Genomic DNA, 23924 nt, shown 5'->3' on the forward strand with positions numbered 1-23924 from the left:
CAGACTCAGAAGGACAAACATGGTATGTACTCACTCATAGGAGGATACTAGATGTAAAACAAAGATGACTAGACTGCTGCACAACTCCAGGTAGGCTACCTAGGAAGTGGGACCCTGGGAAAGACCCAGGGATCACCCAACGACAGAGAAATGGATGGGATCTACATGAATAACCTGGACGACAGTGGGAGTAATGAAGGGCAAGATTTGAGGGAAAGAAAGCTTAGGGGAGCAGGAGATCCCAGCTGGATCAAGAACAGAAAGGGAGAACGAGGAATAACAGACCATGATAAATGAAGACCACATGAGAACAAGAATAGGCAGAGGTCCCCAGAAATCCACAATGATATATCCTCTGTAGACTGCTGGCAATGGTTGAGAGAAAGCCTGATCTGACCTAGTCTGGTGATCAGATGACTAAACACCCTAACAGTCATCTTGGAATTCTCATCCAATAACTGATGGAAGTGGATGCAGAGATCCTCAGCCAGGCCCCAGGTGGAGCTCCAGGTGTCCAACTGTCGAGAAAGAGGAGGGACTGAAAGAGCGTGAATTGTTGAATCCAAGATTGCAAAAAGCACAGGGACAAATAGCCAATCGAAAGAAAGCACATGAATGATGAACCAACGGCTGTGGAGCCCCTAGCTAGATCAGGCCCTCTGGATAAGTGAGACAACTGAATAGCTTGAACTGCTTGGGAGGCACCCAGGCTGTGGGACCAGGACCTGTCCTTAGTGCATGAGCTGGCTGTTTAGAACCTTGGGCTTACACAGGGACACTTTGCTCAGCCTGGAAGGAGGGGACAGGACCTGCCTGTACTGAATCCACCAGGTTTAAATGAATCCCCAGGGGTGTCTTGGTCCTAGAGGACATAGGAATGGAGGGGAGGGGCTGGGGGGAAGGTGGGGGCAGGGGCAGGAGTGGGGAGGACAGGGGAACCCATGGCTGATGTATAAAATTAAAACACATATTTAAAAAAAAAAAAAAAAGGGCAAGTTGCTTCTTTGGCCTTTCCTCTTGCTGAGCTGATCTGCTTTGTTGCTTGTTGATTCCTTTCCAGACTCCAAAAGCAGTGCTTGCAAGCTTCCACTGGTGGACTGAAGACATCCAGCTCTCTCTAGGAACCTTCTAGCTTCTTGGCAGGAGGTAAGGTTGCTAAGGCACCCAGCCTCAAAGACTGCAACTACCAGATTCTAGGTCTAATGTGATTCCACAGTTGTTTTAACTAATATTGTCTCAGGTATTGATACGTTCACCCATAAATATCTTACCAGAAATTCCCTTCACTGCAATTGACAGTAGCATTTTCAGAAACCATGGGTGGTATGAGCCACCACTAACACATCCCACAGTGTATTTATTTAATAGGGACCCATCAATTCATTAGTTTCTACTATAAAGAAGTGGTCCTAAGTTTGGAAGACTTGGTTACAAACAGCAGCCATTATTCCCCACCCAGATGTACTGCAATGACGTGTTCTATGGAGCTTTTCCAGAGGGAAACATCACTTGGACTTGAACAGTAAGCACTATGAAACTTCTCTACCCTTTTTCTTTACAGTAATAGAAACCTTTACAACTCCAGACTCTACAGCTGATGTCTTACAGAGCATTCTGCACAGATGAACTCATCTATACATCAAAAAATAGACCCCGATCTTAAGACAGTGTCCCTGTTCCCAGGGAGTGGGTAAAACCAGTGCCATTTATTTGTAAACAACTTCACTCTAAAGATCCTGAAAATGGGAAGAAATTACTAAGTTATGACAAAACTAGACAGACACTATTATTTAAGACCTTTATTAACAGGTGCTTGCAGTTTGTTGACTTTTTTTTTTTTGAAAAAATCAAGTTGTAAACATTTATTACAAATTAAAAATGAAGTTCTTAAAAATCTCAACTTGACCAGACATGAAACAATTTAAAAACCATTAAAGGTGTATTGAGAAAAAAAAACCAGACCTTTTTTTTTTTTTAAAAAAAAACACACACACATTTGTCGTTACCAAAAGGAGACATCTTTAGGTAAAAATAATAAAAACCCCATGCTGCATAGATAATGCAGACAGTTCTAGTGTATCTGGTCAACGGTCAAAAAGCAAGCACTTAAGGTCTTCAGCTCCAATCTTTGTTCATTTCTTATTGCTGGAATTTCATATCATTTCTTCTTGTTGGATGACCAAACTGCAAAGAAAAGACTCTTATTTACTATCCTCTGAAGTCTTCACACAATGGACCACACTCTAGGGCACATCAGCCACACTTTAACCACCTCATTTGCTTTAGCCTAAGAATGACTTACAATGCAAGTGGACATTGCTGCACTATGGATGCATTTGGATGATCTTTTGCTACCCAGTATATACAAAAAAGGAGAAAATGGCAACCCCAGAACCAGGGGTAAGACTCCCCAGCTCCCCGGCTTTCTAAGACAGGATCTATCTGTGTAGCCTTGGCCTGCTTCTGCTTCTAGTACTGGAATTAAAAGTGGGCACTACTACAACTTACAAGATTACTTTTCAAAACCTCGAAAATGTACATTATCTTGAGAGCATCAGGAGCAAAACTCTATCAGCTTTCTGTCAAGACTAGAGTTGATTGATTCAGAAACATCACAAGCTCACAGTCAAACTGATCTAAAGGGAGACATTTTGTCTAATGAACTAGTTAAACAGCTTGTCTTACTCTACTACTGTTTTTAGTTTCTTTTGCAGTAGGGCACAGTGCAGTGGAGGCCAGAAGGTAAGTACTCACCCGGATGATGGTAGAGATGCTCAGCCCGCATTTACTCAGTCCTGCCCTGCTCAGCCTCGGGAGCAGATGAATTCTCAGCTGGTGGACCGGCTGCTTTTGTCTCTTTGCCATCTTGTGGTTTAGGGTTCTCTGGGTGTCTGCGTCGGTAATTGAAGTTGCGGCGAGACAGACGTTGAGGTGGCTGCTGACCTTGGGTCTCCTCTCCTTGATTTTCCTTGTCCTCTTCATTGCCATCCTTTCTAGGCTGTCTCTGGCGAGGAGGGCCCCTGAAATGAACACTATATAATAATCTAGAAAGAACAGCTTTTCCTTTAACCCAACCACAAGTGGTAATACTTGGTACTTGGTTGCACCATTTTCTTTCAGGCGGTCTTTCAGTCAGCTTAGCAAAGATAAAATGTAAGTTACTTCTAAAAGCCAAGTGTGTAAAAAGCATATTCTCTCATTCATATAAACCAAGGCCTGTTGCTCAGATTGCTTGGCATGAACAATGCTGGTGCACTCACCCACTCTATACATTCATTTTGAATCAACTTATTTTATTGCCAATATCAATTCTTCCATTACACTTCCTATCTACCATTTCCATTTCTTACACCTCACATTGTCTTCTTAGCTCCTTTCCATCTTAAGCAGCTATACTTTCCACTATCCTAAGATTTCTCTCAATTTGCTCATGAACACAAGTACAATTCTGTACCATGTACTTGTGCATGAGGTGGTACAGCATGTTTCATTTACTACTTCAACATTTAAACTGACAAGCTATCCACTGAGAAGTGACCAATTTGTTGCATGGTTGGAAAATCCTACCCTTTGTGCAAACTTTAAAGAACAATGTCTTCATTAAATTCAAGGGTTGGAAGGGCTGGCTCTGTAGTTAAGAACACTTGTTCACAGAGGACCACCATCCCATCAGGAGAACCCACACCCTCTTCTGACTTCCATGGCACCAGACATACATTCAAGCAAAACATTCATATACATGAAGAAAACCAACCCAAAAGATTTACAAAAATAATTTTAAACACTAGGAACATTAGCTGTAACAAATACAGAACAAAAGCCTATGTACAGAAGCATGCAAGGCTCAATATCTCTAGCCATCTATCTATCTATCTATCTGTCTACCTGTATGTTTGTGGCTTTTTGAGACAGGGTTTCCCTTTAGCTTTGGCTGTCCTGGAACTCGAGATCCACCTGCCCCTGCCTCCTGAATGCTGGTATTTAAGGGGTGTGTCACCACCATCTGGCAATATCTCTAGCAAGAGACTTTTAAGTCCTACAATGTAAAAAAGTAAAATAAACCAAAGATTGTGTTGCTGACACCTGCAGACTAATGTATAGACTGCTATGAGAGACACTTTATACTTAGGATGTGGCAATGGGTGCAGCACAGATGAATTTCCATGTCATCTTAAAAACACTGAGTCATCAACAAAGATGGACATGAAGAATTCAGCACAGGGACAACACAATAAAATAGTTACCAGGGAGCTGTCCACATGCCCCAGTGGTAAGAGTTCTTGTTCTTGCTGGGTTCAGTTCCCAAGCACCCACAATTACCTGTTCTTTCCTGATCTTGTGCATACCTTTAATCCCAGCACTTGGGAGGTAGAGCTAGGCAGATGTCTGTGAGTTTGAGGCCAGCCTGGGATGCAAGACAGAGATCAAAACTATAGAGAAACCCTGTCTTGAAAAACCAAAGAACACAGGACAAGGCACACCCTTTAATCCTAGCACCCAGAAGGTAGAAGCAGGCAGGTCTGGATCTGAACTTGAATGAAGCCCGTCTGGCTCCATAGAAAAACCCTGCCTCAAAACAAATGAATAGAACAGAGACAGCAGGTATGGTGGTGCACTTTTTTAATCCCAGCCCTGAGGAGCAACTTCAATGAGTTCTGGGCCAGTCAGAATTAACACAACAGTCTGCCTCAAAAATAAAAATCAAAGCCGGGCAGTGGTGGCGCACGCCTGTAATCCCACACTCGGGAGGCAGAGGCAGGTAGATCTCTGTGAGTTCAAGGCCAGTCTGGTCTACAAAGTGAGTTCCAGGACAGGCTCCAAAGCTACAGAGAAACCCTGTCTTGGGGGGGAGGAAAAAAAAAAGCATACCAAAGCCAGAGGAGGAGCTGGGGAGACTGCTCATCAAGCTCATGTCTGAGGACTTTTGTCCAGATCACCAGAATCACATAAAAAGCTGGGTTGTGGTTGGGCAGTGGTGGCACATGCCTGAGGCAGAGGCAGGCAGATCTGAGTTCGAGGCCAGCCTGGTCTACAGAGTGAGTTCCAGGACAGCGGAAAACCAAACCAAACCAAACAAAAACAAAAACTCAAAAAGCTGGGTGGTAATGTCTCTAATACCAGCACCAGGGATAAAAACCCAGGGTTCATTGGCCAGACAGTCTAGCTCAATTAATGATCCAGTGAAAGACTATTATTTTAAAAAACTGAGGGAAATGATTAAGAAAGACACCCAATTATGACATACACACAAACACAAAACACCCACACAAAATGGGGGGGGGGGGGGGCTGGGATAATTTATTCTCCTGACAAGAGGTCATGGGGGTCAATCCCAAATTCTGGACAAGGTAAGAAATTGGCTGCTAATGCAAATGCTCCATGTGTGGAGCTCTATAACCTCACTATGCTCTCGAACCCTTAAAGCTTCAGTCATGAATGAGACCTTTCACTGCAGTATGCTACTGGCAACTTTCTAAGTTCAGCAGAGCTAGTTTTGCCCATGAAACTTTCCCTCAGTTATTCCAATAGATCCTTTACTTGAAACACCTATTATACAGGACTTTCTATACTTAAATAGGTAGACAGGCTCTACTTGGGTTCAAGTTGGTTCCTGGATGCTGTAACAGGCAGCTTACACTCCTAATGCTTACTAGGTTAATCTTACCTTTCTCCTCTTCTAAGCAAGCCATGTTTTAGATACTGTCATTTGAAATACTTTTCTTATCCATTCAGGGATAGAAAATTTGGAATTTCCACACCCTTGCTTTAAAAAACAAAAAACCCACATAAAGTAGTTCTCAACCATATCAGCTGTTTTAAAGCAGTGCTGAGGGAGACACAAAGACTACGTTCTCAACGAGTACTCACTTGAGGATCACTCCTTACGCATCGGTGAAAGAGAATGTGGAGTATTAACTCAGGATGCTGGAGAGGCCTAACATCTGGCTGAAGAATCTAACAGAAACAGGTTATGATGGACCATACCTGCGGAATCGTGGTCTGTAACCCCGATACATATTCTGTCTCACTGGTCTACCTTGCTCTCCTGCACCCTGGTTGTCAGCACCCTGAAAAGACACCAGAAATTAAAGTCTATTAATAACAAGAACAAAGTCCCATTTAGACAACCTCAAACTTTTGTTACTTTAAAACAGGGTCTCTACAAAGCCAGAGAGCTGGGATTAAAGGCATGCACCACCACCTCCTGGCAAATTTCAATTCTTGATTGCAACTTATCTAATAATTATGATCACACCATAAATTAACAAGCTTGGAGCTGGAGAGTTGGCTCAGCCATTAAAGGCTAGGCTCACAACCAAAAATGTAAGAGTTTGGTTCCCAGCACCCACAGCTGTCTCTCCAGCCACCAGGAAAAAAAAAAAAAAAAGCTTGGTGGTTCTTCACAATCAAAAGTGCATTCTTAACAGGTTAGTTAATTTCAGGGAAAATACAGTCTTCTCCAAAGCTGTTACAAGGAGTAAGTTCTCACTTAGCACTTACCTAGCCCTGGGTTCCATTCCTAGGACACAGAAGAGGCAATACCAAAATGCTGTTACATACATACCTCCATCACTTCTCCTTGCACAGGAGGGTTGGAATACTGTGGTCGACGCCCATAGGGTCTCCTCAAGTAGTAAGGTGGGAACCTTCGCCTGCGATAGGGCCGGCGTTGTTGGCCTTGGCCTTCAGGAGCGCTTTCCGATCCCTCGTTCTTTTCCCCACTCTCACTGTTCTGGTAATTTTGCTGGTAATTGCGTGGAGGACCCCTACGACGTGGATAGCGTCTATAATGGTTACGGTCTGCTGCGTATTTACTGCCTTGAACTGGAACTCCACCAGGTCCTGTAACATTTGCTGCCTCCGCACCCTACAAAAGCCATTATTTATTGATAATAACAAACGAAATCCAAATATTCAATAAATTTCACACAAGCTGGGGAGGGGAAAAACAAAACAAAAACAACCTAAGAGAAAACAAAATGGAGGGAGGTTGTCTGCATGGGCAAAGGGTGCATGGGATGACTACAGCATCAGCTCCTCACTCTTCTGAAGGACTGCTTCTCTAACTGCAGCCAGCACATTAGGCTCGGTGCACCTGTGTTCATGTGGTCACCAGAACACATCATCCATCCAATTTGAGCCACCATCCTAATGGATGACATCTCCACATTATTTCCATACCGAAGTCAAACCTTTACACAAAAAGCATCCTCACCTTTTCTCCTTCAACAACATCAAACTCCACAGTCTCTCCATCTCCTACACTGCGAAGGTACTTCCTGGGGTTATTCTTCTTTATGGCAGTCTAGTAACATCATTCCAAAAATAGATTAACAGGGGAAAAGAATGTGCTTTTTCATTTAAAATGTACCACCGTCAATATCATTTAGCTTGGATACTTAATATTTGCTTTATATAAGACCAAACTGTCAATAGTTTAGGAAAAGCAGGGACCAATGTTACCCCCAACCTCAACCAAAAGTCTCCAATCTTACAAGGCCCCAGCATTTTATCACTATTTACAAAACTAAAGTAATTTAATACCCAAAACAGACAACAAAATGTTTTAAGATGCTTTTTGCAAAAGTATCACATATAAAGCTTGGAACAAAATAAGACCTCCATCTATCCCCCAAAGACTGCACTTAATAGAAGAAGCTAGCCCAACACACGGCCAGTTTAGATGACAGGCGAGTTTAGTTTTACATGCTTCAACTTTGACTATACCAACTCTTATCCCTTTACCATATCAAACTCAATTACAAATGTCAACCAAAAATCCCTTCCAGCCTGCCTATGAATACTTCCAAGGAAATGCATTTCACATGTATCTATGCCACTCTTATATTGCTCTCTCTGTATGAGACTATTGGTTATTACCTCCCCAGAAAACAGTTAAGTCTTACATTATATAGGGCTTAAAAAATTAGGAAGTGCCCAAGGTCACACAGCTATTAAGTGGCAGGGGAACTTTTCTAAATCCATGTCTTGGGACTCCAAATCCCACGTTCATTCCACATCACAGCAATATCCATTACAGGATCACTCATGCATTTCCATTCCAGAGGAGGCCGGACAAACCAACAAGTCTGAAGCCAATTAAGCTCCAGTGCCCAGAACTGCAGTCTACTTGATACACCACCACAACCTGAGCAGCCAAAGTCCCAAGAACAACTCTAGGTTGAAACCGCTTGCAAAATAAATAGGAAAGCATATTGGTGACACCTTGTGGGATAGTAAGACTGGGTGAGTTGAGTCAAATAATTGATCTCATCTGTCATCTGAACTGTCGTAGTTTCATACCTTGTATATGTAGCCAACTCTCAATTATTTGCAGTCATAAGGGATAGCAGAAGTATGCATTAAAATCCCCAAGCAGGTTAGTCAATATCTTTAGCCCCTTCTGATCTTTCATGGTTGTCAGTGGCAGCAAGACTAATAAGCCTTGTTGCTTCTTGTCTGTTAAGTCTGCATATTATCTCCAACTTGTAACAAGAACAGGTAAGAGTCACCTCACCCAAACAAGAACATTAATCTTTTAAAGGTTACATTTTGTCTAAGCAGTTAAATTACATTTAGAATTTGAATGTTTGCATACTTACATTCCATAGGGTTCTGAATATACTAGAAACCTACAGGGCCCTACAGAAACCCTTCTGACTCTCAATGTATGCTGTGTAGGATACTTCAAAGAATTACAAAATGCTACCCTGTTTGTTAACAACCTCTCCTAAGGAGGATGCAGCCACTCAAACTCTTAGCTGAATAGTGTCAAGTACAGAAACTGATGCTAGGTCTTTTGATCTCCAGTCAGTTTAAAAAAGGAAAAGAAAAAAAAACTAAAATAAATAAATAATGGAAGGTTGAAAAATCTTAAAATAACCTTCAACACAAGTGGATATTTCAACAGTTCTAGTGAAAAGCTGATCACCTGGAAGCACGCAGGAAGTGACTTTATTTCCTAACCCACTTCACTGTGTGGAGACAAGTCTGATGAGGGCAGCATACCACTCACGCACTTGGCAACATCTTACTTTACCAATAATTTTTTTCTTTTCTTTTCAAGACAGGGTATCTCTGTGTAGCCCTGGCTGTCCTAGAACTCCCTCTGTAGACCAGGCTGGCCTTGAACTCAGATCTGCCTGCTCTGCCTCTTCAGTGCTGGAATTAAAGGTGTGAGTGCTACCATAGCCCAGCATTTACCATTAAATCCTAAATCCTCAATGTCCAGTCATTTTCCTATCAGCATGTTTATTTGGCTAAGTTTTCTTCTCCAAAAACATTGGCAGCCAATTAAAGTCACAATTCTGCTGCAATGCCTACCACTTAAGTTGGGAGTACTAGTGAGGATTTAAATTTCTAGCCAATGCTAAATGTGAAAACGGAACACACCACTACTTAAAAATGCTTTAGAACGAATAAAAAGAGCCATCCTAGACGGTGTTGGCTTTTTATTTTCCTCAGTAACTGTTTAGTAGCTCTGTCCTATAAAGATCTGTCCTTACCAAAAGTGGACCTGACTATAACAGCATCTGGAAATGTCTCACCAATGTTTCTGTGTATTTATTCAAGTTTAGACTCATGGTGGTTATTTGTCTGAAACTACGCATGAAAACTGTGTGCCATCAGTTGAACAGATTCAACATTTTAAAAAGTTGTTTTGAATTATTAATGGAATTCCTAACCATAACACTTTTTAAAATTAAGTGGACTCTCCAGTGCAATGTTTCACTCTATACTTTAATCATGGGAGTACTTTTCAGATGCAGGAACTAAATAAACTCATCCTTGGACTTAACCTTTAGCAAAGAACCATGGTTGAGAACACACCCACCCATCTCTTCTCACAAGCCTTGAGCCACAAGTGCAAAGAATCAATATAAGCACTCACCTGGTGTACAAATACGTCTTCCTTGGTGTCATTCCTGCAAGACAGAACCAAGATTAACAAGTGAAAAAGCTGAATGAATGTTTCACTGCCTACAAATGATTAAGAACAGCCTGGCCTACAAATCAAGTCCCAGGTCAGCCAGGTTACATAGAGAAACCGGTCCTGGGGGGACGGGGGACGACAACAAAAACCAAGACAAAGCCAAAACAAAAAACAAAAAACAAAAAAACAAAAAACAAAACCAGCCTGGTCAGTGGACATCCTTGGTTTCCCCCGACTTCCTAGCTGTCCAAGATTAAGTGGAAATCATTTCTATCTTTTGAGTGTGGGCAGGGGCGACAACATAAGGGACCTGGAGAAACAAATCCCCACACCTTCAGTGACCCATTGGCTCTACCTTCTTCACCACCAGCAGGCCAGGGGGAAAGGCACAGTGAAAACACAAGCTACACCAACTGTTTTAAAGCCTAAACTGTTGGCAACAGAGATAAGCCCACCTGTAAGAAAAGCAAACAAGTCTAGGGCAATGTAACCAACTGAACTATAATTCAAAAGGACAGGAGTGACAAGCAACACCCCTCCCACTCCTTACCCTATTAAACATTAACAATAACCTAGCACACACACACCCCTTTATCTGCAGACCAGTATTACTAATAGGAGTCATTCTCACTTCCTCATCATTTCTAACCTCCAAATTCCCCAAGGTAATAAAAACGACCACAAAAAGTTCTCTAGAAAACACAACACAGATAATGAAACTTAATGTACACTACACCTTACTTATGTGCCTAACACTGTTTCCAATAACCTCCCCACTTCACCTCCCATCATAGATGTCACAATCCTCAGTCAAGTGAATAATATATCCAGCAAAGCTTTATTTTTTGACAGCTTCAAGTCCAGCCTGATCTTGAACTTGTGACAGACAGTTCTGCTTCAGCTTCCACAGAGCTGCCTGGGATTAGTTACAGGGGCTTACCAGGAAACCAGACAGTCTTTCATTATAAGAATGTGGTGTGGTAAAAGTATTGCATAAAAGGTAATGGAACATCTGAATAAGCAGAGTCCAGCAAGTTAGGTCAAAGTTCAAATAGGAACTGACCAAGTCTTACACCTAACGACCACCCAATGAAGATAATCATTTGTCTTTTGAGTATGGGCATGGCTGACATCAGGAACCTGAAGAACCATTGGAGAAAGATTTCCTTCCTTCAGTGACCCACTCCACACTCTTGACCATTAGTAAGCTAGAAAAATGGCTTGGTATTAGCTAATATTTTACCATTTAACCAAAGATGCCACTGGCATAACTGTTAAGAAGCAAAAAGATCTGCCTCAAGTGCTGGGATTAATAGAAGTATGTATCACCTCATCCAACCTAAGTCATTTGTTGTTTTAATATGCTTTAAACTGACGGGGCCAATAAGATGGTTCAGCAAGTAAAGGTGCTTACTGACAATGTGAGTTTGACCCTGGAGCCCATATATGGATAATTCCTGCAAGTTGTCCTCTGACCTCCAAATGTTCCCAACTCCCCAATAAACAGATGCAATAAAATAATGAAGGAGCTGGACATGATGGTATAAACCTTTAATCTCAACACTTGGGAGGCAAAGGTAGACATCTCTGTGAGTCCAAGACAGCTAGGGCTACACAGAGAGATCCTGTCTCAAAAATCCAGAGTATGCTTTAAATTCAGTGAAAAGGAAATTTCTGAAGGGTTTTGGTTTTTTGCTCATGATAAACAGTTATGTATGAACTTACTTCTGGTAAAATGTTATGTATCCATTTAGGACAGCTTTTAAAAATAGGATTATGCTAGCAATAAGACAGTATTCCCTAGTGTCTTGTGACCAGACTGAGGGATATCATTAAAGTGCATGTAGATGTCAGGAAAAAGCTCGACAGTTACAAAATAGTTTCGACCAAGCTAAAATATCATCAGTTTGAACATTTTAGACCAATGTAGTTACTGCTTATTAAAATGACAGGTTAATTTAAGGAACTGAACTGGTTAACAAGAATTCTGACTTTTCAGTCTTGATTCTAATATTAGCCCTGTAGCCTTGAATGAAAAACTACCCCCTTACTTTACCTACAAAAGGAAATACTGTAGGTGCACACATACACAGCAGTCTGGATTATTGAAGATTAATTAACTTTAAACATTACATTAGGCATTTCAAATACGCCATTTAATCCCCACAATTCCGACATAGGTAGCATCATTAACCCCTGCTATTGGGGGTTTATTGCATTAACTCCACATAGTTTAAAAGGAGTTTTATTTTGGGGGGGGGGGGGGTAACTTACAGCTAGTAAAGGAGTTGTTTACAGGATCCAGGAGAGGTGAGATGCAGTCCAACTGGGTTCTCTGGAGAACTCCACTCGGTCTACCATCCAGCATCACCAGGAACCAAGAGAGCCAGCCGGCACATCCAGATCTTAGTTTTTAAGGGCTCCTGTCTCGGCCCTGCCTTGGGGCAGGTCATACATATGTAGGCCTAACAGTTACTGGAAGCCTCACTGGGGGCAGTACTTCCAGGTCAAAGCTGGAACAGCTACCCACTACACTCTACCACCTTCACAAAGCAGGGAACTGAAATACAACCTGTTGCCATCTGTTCATAGCATTGACTTCTGACTTTATGGGAGGCTCTGGCCCTTACCACATTGGAATTAAAAAAAAAAAAAATCTTGGGCTGGAGAGATGGCTCAGAGGTTAAGACCAAAGGTCCCGAGTTCAATTCCCAGCACTCACATGGTGGCTCACAACCACCTGTAATGAGATCTGGCACCCTCTTCTGTACATAATAAATAAATAAATAAATAAATAAATAAATAAATAAATAAATCTTTGCCCACATTTTTACCTTTAAAGACAGATTAAAACACAATTGTAGGATGACTAGTAGTAACAAGAATCCCTATATGCTTTCCTGATGTAGGTCAAGGAGGACAAAGGCAGATTCCCCCTTTCATTATCAACTGTGCCACACACTCTAAAGCATTTACTGGATATGCCTATCATTCAAACCTTAGCTCTCTACAATTACTATTTCTATTCTACCCAATCTACCCAGACCACCACCAAGGTTCTTAACCAACCAAACCAAACCAACCAACAAAAACCCCCAACCCAAACAACAAAGAAATCATCCATCATGGTGCTGGGGATTGAAAAAGCTAAAAATTAAGTTTTTTAAAAAACATACTTTACTGCCTGACAGAAGTTCATTCACAATGCTCTCTCTACATGCCATTAGAACTGCTGCCATAATTTCCAAGCCTTGAAAGCTTGTCCTAAAATCACAAATCCCACTTAATCCTTACTTGCTCTCTAGGCAGACATACCATCTTTTTCAGACATGACCAACCATGCTTCCAAGGGTCTAGACAGGCCTGAAGGCCACCCAACTACACAACCATAGTCTCAGGCTAAGTAAACAGAAAGCTAATGTACTTGCTGCTCTTCCTGGGGAATTAAGAGCAAATGATTTTACTTGGCAGAAAGAGGGAAAGAACCACAAGATGAGGATTCTGTTCCAAGTTATCACTCAGTGACTGAGTGAGGTAGCTCACTCTTCAAGTTTTGTTGTGAGCAAGTCAAGAGTCCCAGTATTAAGTCAACCTCTTGCATGTCCCTTCTTTAAAACACTTTAAACCTCAGACCTTCTTGTGCAACACCTGTTTTAGTGGACACACATTAAGAGACTGAGATAGAAACAAGGATGACTTTAAAAGCCTAACAGACTTGGCCAAAATCTTCACAATCTACAGCTCTTTCCTTCCTGCCTTCCCACAGGGTCAAAAGAAACACTAGCTACTTAACCTGATGGACTCGAGGAATGCCATCACTGCAAGATCTTGAACTTCATTTTCCCCTCAGTGAAACTCAAGCTACCATCCCTGGGCAAAAAAAAAAATCTGTGATTTTCTCTCCGTTCTTGATGAGCTGGACCCCAATCCCTACTTTCCCCCCAGAAATCCCTTTGTATGTGAAGCACCTTCAAAAGGGTTGGTCTTCACAGCTGTGCCCAAGTAGGCTTTCTTGTATTGTTTAACATGTCATTTTTGGGTCCCATTGGTGACTATACAGCTTTCTAGCAGTATGAAGACCAAGACACTTGCCCATCCTGCCAGAGTGAAACCTCAGCTAAGTAAGTAGTAAAAAGCAGCCTTTATTAAAAAAAAGAAAAGAAAAAAGAAAAAAAAAAGTGATACTAAGCCAGGTGTGGTGGTGCCTGCCTTTATTTAATCCCAGAAGCAGACAGGGGCTGCCTGATCACAGTAATTCTTCGAATGAGCTTCTCTCTTCCCAGGTGACTCTAGGTTGTGTCAAGTTTACAATATAAAAAAGCTAACCAGGACAGCCAGATGGTCGTGGCACTCGCCTTTAATCCCAGCATTGGGAGGCAGAGCCAGGCAGATTTCTTGAGGTCAGCCTGGTCAACGGAATGAGTTCTAGGACAGCCAGGGCTACACAGAGAAACCTTGTCTGTCTCAAAAGACAACCAAGATACTAGTTCTGGTTGGGAAACACCTATAATCTAGCACCCCCCAAAGACCCATTTTCTTACTACTCAAAAAATCAACAAAAACAAAAAGGAGGGCCAATATTCTTTCCTTTCATTCCTTAACTGCATCTCAATCTCGGTATGGGATAGTAAGCAAGCAACAGAACTTGTGGAAACTCCAGACCTTATTGAATACAGTAAAAGGTAACCCATCACCCCTGAGGACTAGACAGCAAAACAAACAAACAAAAACCCACACAACAACCCACCAGACCAAACAAACTAAAAACTTCCAGTGTAGCTTATGTATGAAGTCTTTCAATAGCTAAGAACAGCCAGTCATACTAAATTATCTTTAACTACGTGGACAAGCTCCAAACTGAAAATGGCCAGGATCTATTTTCAAAGAGTATAACACAGCAGTCGTTGAACAAATACTCCCGAGCACAAAACTGTAAGTTCAAATCTTGCTTCTACTACTTCCTGTTTATGGAACAGGTCATTCAAACCTGTGTTTCTGAGGAATAGTACATAAGTCTCAAAGGCTTTTATAATTAAGTCAATTAGATCTTAATCAGTAACAACAGGCCCTGAATAAAACTATTCATATCATATTATTGCAGTCATTAGTTAGACACACAGAAACCCCAAAAGGGAGGACCCTCTAAAGGAAGACTAACACTGACAGCACTGTTTTCTAGTAAGGACATAAAGTGAAGCTTTTTAGAGCACGGATTAAAAAGGCCTATAGGGGCAAGCAGAAACAGTAATGAGCAACCTAAGAGACTTACATACAGACCAGACCGGGCCAGGGAGACGGCTCAGCTGGAGAAAAGTGCTTGCCATGCAGGCCTGACAACCCTCAAAGCCCTGGCTGAACCCATGTAAAAGTCAGATGCAGCCTGTCTTCTGACCTGCATCCAAGTGCTGGAGCACATACAAGCACACACACAAGACTGTAAGACTGTGTGTGGTTCAAAGGGAAAAATGTGATGTCCTCATAAACATTGAGATCACAATCAGGACCCATTCACCTCTGGTGCTCTGAATTTTAAATTCTATCGCAGCCACAACCCCTAAGTTCTGTTGCCATAAAAACAAACAACAGAAAAAACAAAACAAAACAAAACAAAACAAAACAAAACAAAACACCACGTTCCAGCCAGGTGGTGGTAGCACATGTAGGTGCACGCCTTTAATCCCAGCACTAGGGAGGCAGAGGCAGGCGATCTCTGGGCTACAGAGTGAGTTTCAGGAAAGGTGCAAAGCTACAGAGAAACCCTGTCTCAAAAAACCAAAGAAAGGGGCTGGAGAGATGGCTCAGAGGTTAAGAGCATTGCTTGCTCTTCCAAAGGTCCAGAGTTCAATTCCCAGCAACCACATGGTGGCTCACAACAATCTACAATGAGATCTGGTGCCCTCTTCTGGCCTTTAGGGATACATGCAGACAGAATACTGTATACATAATAAATAAATCTTAAAAAACAAACAAACAAACACATTCCATGAAAAAATGCTCTTGATTCATGCTTATCTTCCAACAACTGTTTCAGGAGTATGGACCATTCTCTACATCTAATAAACTCAAATAGTAACTTGGGAAAGGGATCCAAATAAACTAAGTTATATGATCACTTTTTTTGGAGTGAAGGGGGCAACCTGGTATACAAAAGGATAAAATGAAGAATTTTCTCTCAATTCCTAGATTATAATGTCTCTAACAAATTAAAATTTCAGTTACTTTTTAAAAGCTCTTTGGTTCTGCCTGAGCATTGGGATTAAAGGCATGCGCTACCACACCAGGATTTATTTACCTTTTTCTAGTGGAGGAGGGGCAAGGTCTTGATGTATAATCCAGGCTAGCCTTAAACTCACTTAACTAACAGTAGAGCATGATTCTTGATGTCCTGCCTCCCGAGATTACATGCATGTATCACTGTTTTTTATGCAGTGCTACAGAGGAAACTAGGGCTTTATGAACATCAGACAAGCACTCTATACCAACTGAGTTACATCCACGGCACCTTTATTTGAAAATTTTACAATAAAACCCAACATAACTTTCTTAAAAAGCCACAGGACAAAGAATTCTGACCAAGTTGTAAGAATGCATCACAGGTGATAATTTAGACTGCAACAAACCTATCTTTAAAGATGAGATGAAATCTTATATTTGAATTACAAAATAGCTAAAGATCCTAGAAAACATAATCCAGAATCCACAGTGCATTCCAAATACCTCATCTTCCACTTTACAGTCTGTACTGTGCCTTTACTAGGACAAACTTCTAGTTCACTGGAACCAATCTTTACAATATATCTCATTTAAAAACCACAGCATCAATATAATGGCCTGCTTAGAAACAAAGCACATTTTAATCAGTAAAATCAGTAACAGGGGTTAAGACAGTCTAACAAAGGCTCATCAAAAGCCAATTACATTTAACTTGCCCGGAAGAATGATCAACTAAGCTGCTACTAAGAACACAGCCATAGATAATAATCTACACAATACACAACATAAAACTGCAATAAACTCATCTTGAACAGGAACTGTTTGCTTTAAAAAATGTGATAAGCCTAGACAAATGCTAAAATTTATTAAATGCATTAAAAAAACCCACAAAATTTACCCAACTAGAAGGGCTGCCAAGGGCTAGCTCTAACTGCACTGGGCTAAGGGTTAAAAAATCCTTTGGAAGGTAGGGTGCACAGCATCATCTGGGGCTGTTAGGATAGAAACCTCAACCAAAGAATGAATAATGGTCAGCTTAAAAGCCACCAGGACACCAACCACACACAAGCATCAAAGCATAACATTTTCTTCTTTGCTCACTAGTAATCCATTGAAAAACAAAGCATGGAAAATGTAGCATTTGTCAGGAAAGCCAAACAGCCTATGACAGTAGAAAATACTAGTCTGGAAAAACAAAATGTTTCCATGTAATTGCTACTGTAGAGAACAGACCATTAGGTGACTGTAATCGCTTCTGTTTGAGAGTTTTCACAACATGGTGTGGCTCATCAATGAACGGTTTTTCATCACTCCGTTATTTTTAAAAGCCTAGCTGCCCATTTGGTAGTGTCCACTTCACAAGCACTCTGTCACTCTTAAGCGTTCTTTTCACCATCTACTTATTTAACGCCTTCTGAGCAAGCATGTAAGAGAGAAAATGCTGAAATGGCGCCAAGTCTCCCAGCTGTACGGCCAGGATTGCTGCGGGCACTCGCGGTGCTCTACACCCATGCAACTGCACTAGCCTTGGCAGCCATCTTGAAAAAGATGCCGGGCTCACAAGGGAGCCCAGAGTGCAGGCATTGCCTGCACTTACCACCAAGGGCTACAAAACCATTCTCTGGATCTATGAAGACGTAGTTTGCAACTACGATCAAGGTTAAGTTCCCAACGACTTAAGGCCACTCCAGTACGCTACAGCCAAGCTTTAACAAAAATGGATTTGATCAGCATGATTCCCAGACAAGGAAGTAGAAGAAATAAAAATTGAGGAAGAACCATTTTCTTCAGATGTATTACTTGCCGTTTGGACAAGTAAGATCCCTCTTTGGCTATAGGAAACGTGCTCGAGGTACTAAAAGGACTGCATATTTGAGTCGATTGAACAAAGGCAACGTAACCTTACAGTACAGATACCATCTCAGGCACTTGACATGTCAAATCACGTTCCCCAAGAGGTTAACAAGGTGAAAAAAAAAAATCACCTGTATGTTAATTAGTGGGTCACATTCTTACATCGCAATTTTAACGAAGCAGGAAAAGGACGTCAAGGTTAAAACGTGCTTAGCCTGGAGTTGCCTCAGTTGAATGCAAGGTAACTTAACTGTTACGGCATGGTTCCTGTGCCGCGCTTGCCGTGACCTGCTTTGTGCCACGGCTTTGAGGCCAGCTCAAGATGGGTATTTCACGGCAAAACAAAGCCAGTCTACAGAACCCACTAATCCCGTCCCCCAAGGAAAAACCACCCACCACCGCTTGCAACCCCTCTTCCCTGTCAGGCTCGCGGCGGCCCCGGAGATCACCCATGCAGGAGGCGGGCCCGAGCTTCCTACACCGGCATCTCACCTGTTGATGAAACCGTATCCGTTCCTGACATTGAACCATTTTACTGTTCCCAAAACCTTCGTTGCTGGAAAACAAAGCACAACAACGTCCAATCAGCAGCTGGCCCCGGCAGTCGGTCCAGGATCCGGCCGCAGGCCCGGGCCGCCGCCCTCAGCGCACACGTGGGTGCCGCCGGGCAGCGCGGGTCCGAGGTGGGTGTGCGCCCGGGCGGCGAGCACGTGAGGGCCGGGGAAGCAGCCCGCGCCGCTCCGGCTGCGTAGGCGGCGGGGCGGGGACCCGGCGCACGAGGCCCCGAGGCTGGTGGGCGCGGGGGAGGGGAGGGGCGGCCGCGGCCCGAGCGGCGGCCGGAGCGGCGGCGGGAGCCCGGCGTGCGCGCGCCGCGGGCCCCGGGGGGAGGGGCGGCCGCGCAGTCGGTGGCCCGGGGCCGCGTCGGTCGCCTAACGGTCCGGCCCGCGGCCCCCCCCCCCGGCCCCTCCTGGCGCTCACCGATGACCTTCTTGTCTCCGCCGGCGGGCGCCCCTGATGTGAGGCCGCCTGGGCCGCCACTCCCCGTGCCACTGCCCATGGAGCCCGCCTTGATGTCGGGGGCGCTGAGGGCGGCGGCGGGGGCGGTGGGCGGCTGCTGGGTCTCCGGCCTCGCTGCTCATGGTTGCGGTGTTGGTGACTGGGGCCGGCGGCGACGGCTGCGGCTCCTCCCGGGGTGTGATGGTGACTAGGCCCGCGGCGGCGGTGGGGCTCTCAGGGCTCTCTGGGGTCCGCTCTTTGCTCCCGATACCGATCGAACTAGCGAGAATGGCGGGACGGGCGGGATAAGCCCCGTGATAGGCCCGCCCTCGTGCTCCCCCATTGGCCAGGGTCGCCGTCAATCCCACCACCTGACCGGGGCTCTAGCGTCTATTGGCTCGCGCCCTGCGGCTCCTGCGCCCTTATTGGGCCCTTCGGCGACTAATTCGGCCGACCCACAGCCGCTCCTGCCTTCGCCGCCATAGAGACCGGAACTAGAATGAGCTGCTCGGCCGTGAGCACCATAGAGTACCGGGAGGACGCGTAGAGGGAACGTTCCTGCACGGGGCTGCGCTCGTCGCGCACGTGGGCCGCGGTGGCCGGGCCTACCCAGGCTTCTAGAAGGGGCTCCCTCCCTCGGCTGGGTGAGCGCCGCGGCCTCCTTCACGGCTCAGGCTTTAGGCGGTCCAGTCACCTTGGAGGGACCACGCAGGCGCTCCTGCTGCCACGAAATCAGCGTGTTCAGGGCGGGGGTGCTCCTTTGCCCCGGCGTACGAGGGATGGGTTTCATATTGGCTACAAATTAGATTTAATGTAGTCTCAAATTTATTGGATAAGTTAGACATTTTACCCCCCCCCCCCCACACACACACACAAGCAGCAATGGAGACAAGGATTGCTATCCATGTTTTCACACCCTTGTAAAATACAGGCTGCCTTCTGTTACTGAATACTTTCATTCATTCTTGATTAGGCATCTACTATTGACTGGGGATTGAAATAGTTTGCCAGTCAGTTTCTGCCTTCTGACGGAGGCAGAAATGTAAACGCCCAGCACTGCAGAGCTGGGTGAGCACAGCCTTTGGGGAAGGAAGCAGGAAGAGCTGGGTGGTGACATTTCAGGTGAAGGTAGGTTTGTGCAAAGGCCTGGGAAAGATAGGGCCTCAAGGAAAATGCAAATAAAGGAAGTCAGTCGGAGTAGAGGGGAATAGAGGTGGGCAGGGTCAACTAGGTGTATTTAATGTGAAATTCATCTTGAGGTCACCAGTTTTAGGGTAGCTTTAGAGTTCTAAGTAGGGAGTCTTGTCTTTTAAGAAAGAAAAGGCTGCTGCTTGGGGAGTGGGCTGCAGAAAGAGAAGGGATGGGAAAGCAATTAAGGGGACCCGAGATCGCTCAGTGTGTAAAGGCACTGGAGACCAAACCTGGAGATTTGAGTTTTATCCCTGAGCCCCACAGGGTGAAAAGAGAAAGCCTCTGCCTGCCCGTTTAGTTTGACACCTCCCCCGCCCCCATGAGTACTGTGGCATACATCTCCCACCCCACCCCCCAGTAAATAAATATGTGTAATAAAAATTACAAAAGAAAGTTAGTGCAGTAACTCTTACCCCTGCCAGCTCCATCTAGACCTGCCACTCCACTTGGTAAAGGCCTCCCTCTGTCAATTCTGGAAAATCTGATCCTGAAGCCAGTTAGGCTACTCTGCCATTGCTTTTGGTGATTGCTATTGCTTCAAGCAGGGACAGAAACAACAAAAAACGCCTTATTTATTCTTGTTTTACGTGCATTGGTGTGTTTTGTTTGCATGTATGTCTTAGGGTGTCAGATCCCCTGGAACTAGAGTTCTGTATAGACAGTTGTGAGCTGCCATGTGGGTGCTGGGAATTGAAACCCAAGTCCTCTGGAAGAGCAGCTAGTAGTGCTCTTAACCGCTGAGCCATCTCTCCAGCCCAGCAAAAATTAATATGTAAAGTTTTGTGGGCTGTTGGGTTATAACAGCTCAAACTTTAGCTCTGAAAGCAGAAGGTACATGTGTTTTGAAATTTTTACTGAAAATATTCTTATTTTTTTTGGGGGGGGGTGACACCATGGAGGTAAGAGGACAGCCTGTGTTGTCTGTCCTCTCCTTTTACCTCGTGGGTCCCAGGCCTGGAACTCAGGTCACCCACCTTGCTGTCAGTAGCTAGCACCTTTATCTACAGTCTTCTCTGGCCCTGAAACAGTTTACTCCCAGAACTAACCTAGAAATGTGATGTAGCCTTTACTTGTTACAAGGTTGCCATCTTTAAATTGTTTTACTACTTAAGACATTATAGTTTGTTTGTTGTTTTTTTTTTTTCTTTTAGCATTTTGTTTTTGGAAACAGGGTCTTATTCTCTAGCCTAGGTTGGCCTCAGACTCTCAGAGACCCACCTGCTGGATTAAAGGATCAAAGACATGTGCCACCACAGCCAGTCTTCCTTTCTTAGTGGTCCCCCAAACAGCCAATGCTCTTTAGAAAACTTTTGAACTCTTTAGTGACTCCCATTACATCCCAATTCCTTAATGTGGTATGATTCTCTAAATGTAACTCCCCACCCACTCGTCCCTTGCCCAACCTAACAGGGACTCCTTTTTAGCTGTTAGTGCATATTACAAATTCTCCCCATCATTCTGTACATTCCTTTTACAACATTCTCCCCTCTACGCCCTTTTGAGACAGGGTCTCACTTGGAAGCTCAGGCTGCCTGGAATTCATGACCTGAGTGGTAGCTGTACAAGCATGTGCCCTTGTGCCTGACCTCCCCGTGAGCATCTTCCTAGTGCCTAACATGTTTGTTTTGTTTTTTTCCTTTGATTTGAGACAGGGTCTCACCGTGCCTGGAACTCACAGAGATCTTCCTGCCTCTGTCTCTCAGATGCTGGGATTAAAGATGTGTTGTACCATGTCAAGCTGTGTAATGTTTTAATCTATGCTCCGTTTGTTCTGTGCCGCCAAGGGTTGAAATTAATCTTATAGTTAATGACACACTATGGAAAATGAATCACTGAAGCACTGGCAGCAATAGGGCATCTGGGCAGCAATCCAGGCAAAAAGGTCGCGGCAGCAAGGTGGGCAGGAGGTCTGCTGCTCAGCCACCCTTCCTCAGCAAAGTTATGAAGAGACTTAGAAAATGGCAGCAATGGCAACAGAATGTAGGGGGTCACCTGTGCTCCCAGAAGTAGAGAGGCTGAGGCAGGAGGATCTCGGTGATTTAGAGGCCATCCTGAGCTACATCGTTCCAGGCCAGCATGGACAGAACCCTTAAGAATAAATGAGCAGGGGCTGGGGAGATGGCTCCATGGTTAGACTGTTTGCTGCAGAAGCATGAAGACCGGAATTTGGATCCCCAGAACAAATGCTGAGTGGGCGTGGCAGCCCTCTCGGAAATTCAACCTGGGAAGGCAGAGACTGGGCAAGCCACCCAGCCATGCTAGCTGTGTCAGCGCTGGGTTTGACTGAGAGACTGCCTCCATGAATAAGGTGGAACAGCAGAGGAAAATGATTCTGGACATCGATCTTGGGTGTATGCGCACACATGCATGAATACCGCCACACATGTAAAAACTGCATATGCACACCATATACATACGAGAAATGTGGAAAGAAAGGGGTTGTTAACTGCTTTGGAAAGATGGTGTCTCACACTGAAATGCCAATTCTGCCGCATCAATTCTGCCGCATCTGCCTTTATTGCTGCAGGGTGTCCTTACTTCCTCATTTGGGTACTCAATCATCTGTCTTCATGCTTTGGTGTAACATGAAGATGGTATGTTAAGATGCACGGATGCGTACACCTTTAATCCCAGCACTCAGCGGGCAGAGGCCAGCCTGGTCTATCGAGTGAGTTCCAGGACAGCCAGGACTACACAAAGAAACCATCTCAGAAAAAAACAAATACAAAAAACAAAACAAAACCAGAGATGCACCCCAGGATTGACAGGTCCTGTTGAAACTCATTTCCTGTCAAAGTGGGGGCTCTCCACTCTTTTCTGCTAGTCATCACCCCCTACCACCACCACTTTGGGCATTTACACCAACCAGTCTGTCCAAGAACCACCTAACACACTGTTCTAGTTCCTGCTTTTTAAGCAATGCAAGGGGACACATCCCAGGAATGTCCTTTGCAAAATAGCCTTCACCCTTGTCCCCGGTCCCTCCTGGGCTCTGGTTTAGGAACACACCCTGACCCATCCTGGCCCTCCTCCCTAATCCCACTCAATACATCAGCATTTACATCACATATCCATTCTTTAAAGCCTTTAAAAGTTTGAAGGTTTTTTTTTGAGACAGGATCTCACTCTGTAGCCCTGGCTGGCCTGGAACTATGTAGACCAGGTTGGCCTCCACAGAGATCCACTTGCCTCTGTTCCCCAAGTGTCTGGTGCCTTCCAATTTTTAATATTTTTGTGTCTATGGCATGCACGTGTTTATGTGTGTGTGGGTCTCAGGCACCAGGTCTCAGATGTCAGTCCTTGATTTCCTGATGCTTTGGGGCAGCTTCTCTTAAGAGAAGTTTCGCTGTTGTGCCACAGCTTTGCTTAGCTGGCTAGCAAGCTTCCCTGAATTCTCCTGTTTCAACTTCTTATTTTGCTGCTCAACGACTGTGACTATAAACACATCTAACAAGCTGGGTGGTGGTGGCACAGGCCTTTAATCCCAGTACTCAGGAGGCAGAGGCAGGAGGATCTCTGTGAGTTGGAGGCCAGCCTGGTCTACAGGGCAAGATCCAGGACAGGCACCAAAACTACACAGAGAAACCTTGTCTTGAAACAAAACAAAACAAAACAAAAATCTGGCTCTTAGATGGGTTCTGGAGATCTGAACCCACACTATCCTATTTGTCTAGGGAGGCTTTTATTGGATGAGACATCTCTCCGGCCCCTGAAAACCCTCTCCTTGTTAAAGTGG

The 23924-nt window shown here is 44.2% G+C and overlaps 1 protein-coding gene across 1 annotated transcript; it reads right to left on the bottom strand.

Annotated features, from left to right (window-relative positions):
• Nucleotides 1–2785: 2785 nt before the first annotated feature.
• Ybx1 (Y-box binding protein 1) lies at nucleotides 2786–19787 on the bottom strand. The gene is made up of 9 exons (XM_036178606.1): nucleotides 19703–19787; nucleotides 19453–19602; nucleotides 18980–19132; nucleotides 18494–18557; nucleotides 9893–9926; nucleotides 7217–7306; nucleotides 6566–6868; nucleotides 5986–6068; nucleotides 2786–3020 (listed from the first exon to the last, which is right to left on the bottom strand). Exons 1-9 carry the CDS (start codon nucleotides 19785–19787, stop codon nucleotides 2786–2788), a joined length of 1197 nt encoding a protein of 398 aa, XP_036034499.1.
• Nucleotides 19788–23924: the final 4137 nt, after the last annotated feature.

Source organism: Onychomys torridus, chromosome 2 (genome assembly GCF_903995425.1).
Source record: "Onychomys torridus chromosome 2, mOncTor1.1, whole genome shotgun sequence".
Lineage (NCBI taxonomy): Eukaryota > Metazoa > Chordata > Mammalia > Rodentia > Cricetidae > Onychomys > Onychomys torridus.

Excerpts from the sequence above, each read along its gene's own strand:
- Ybx1 (XM_036178606.1), bottom strand. The coding sequence starts at position 19,787 with ATGAAACCCATCCCTCGTACGCCGGGGCAAAGGAGCACCCCCGCCCTG. Across the intron at positions 7,307-9,892 it reads AAGACGTATTTGTACACCAG|ACTGCCATAAAGAAGAATAA; the intron begins GTGAGTGCTTAT and ends TGATGTTACTAG. Across the intron at positions 6,069-6,565 it reads TGCAAGGAGAAGTGATGGAG|GGTGCTGACAACCAGGGTGC; the intron begins GTATGTATGTAA and ends GTGTCTTTTCAG.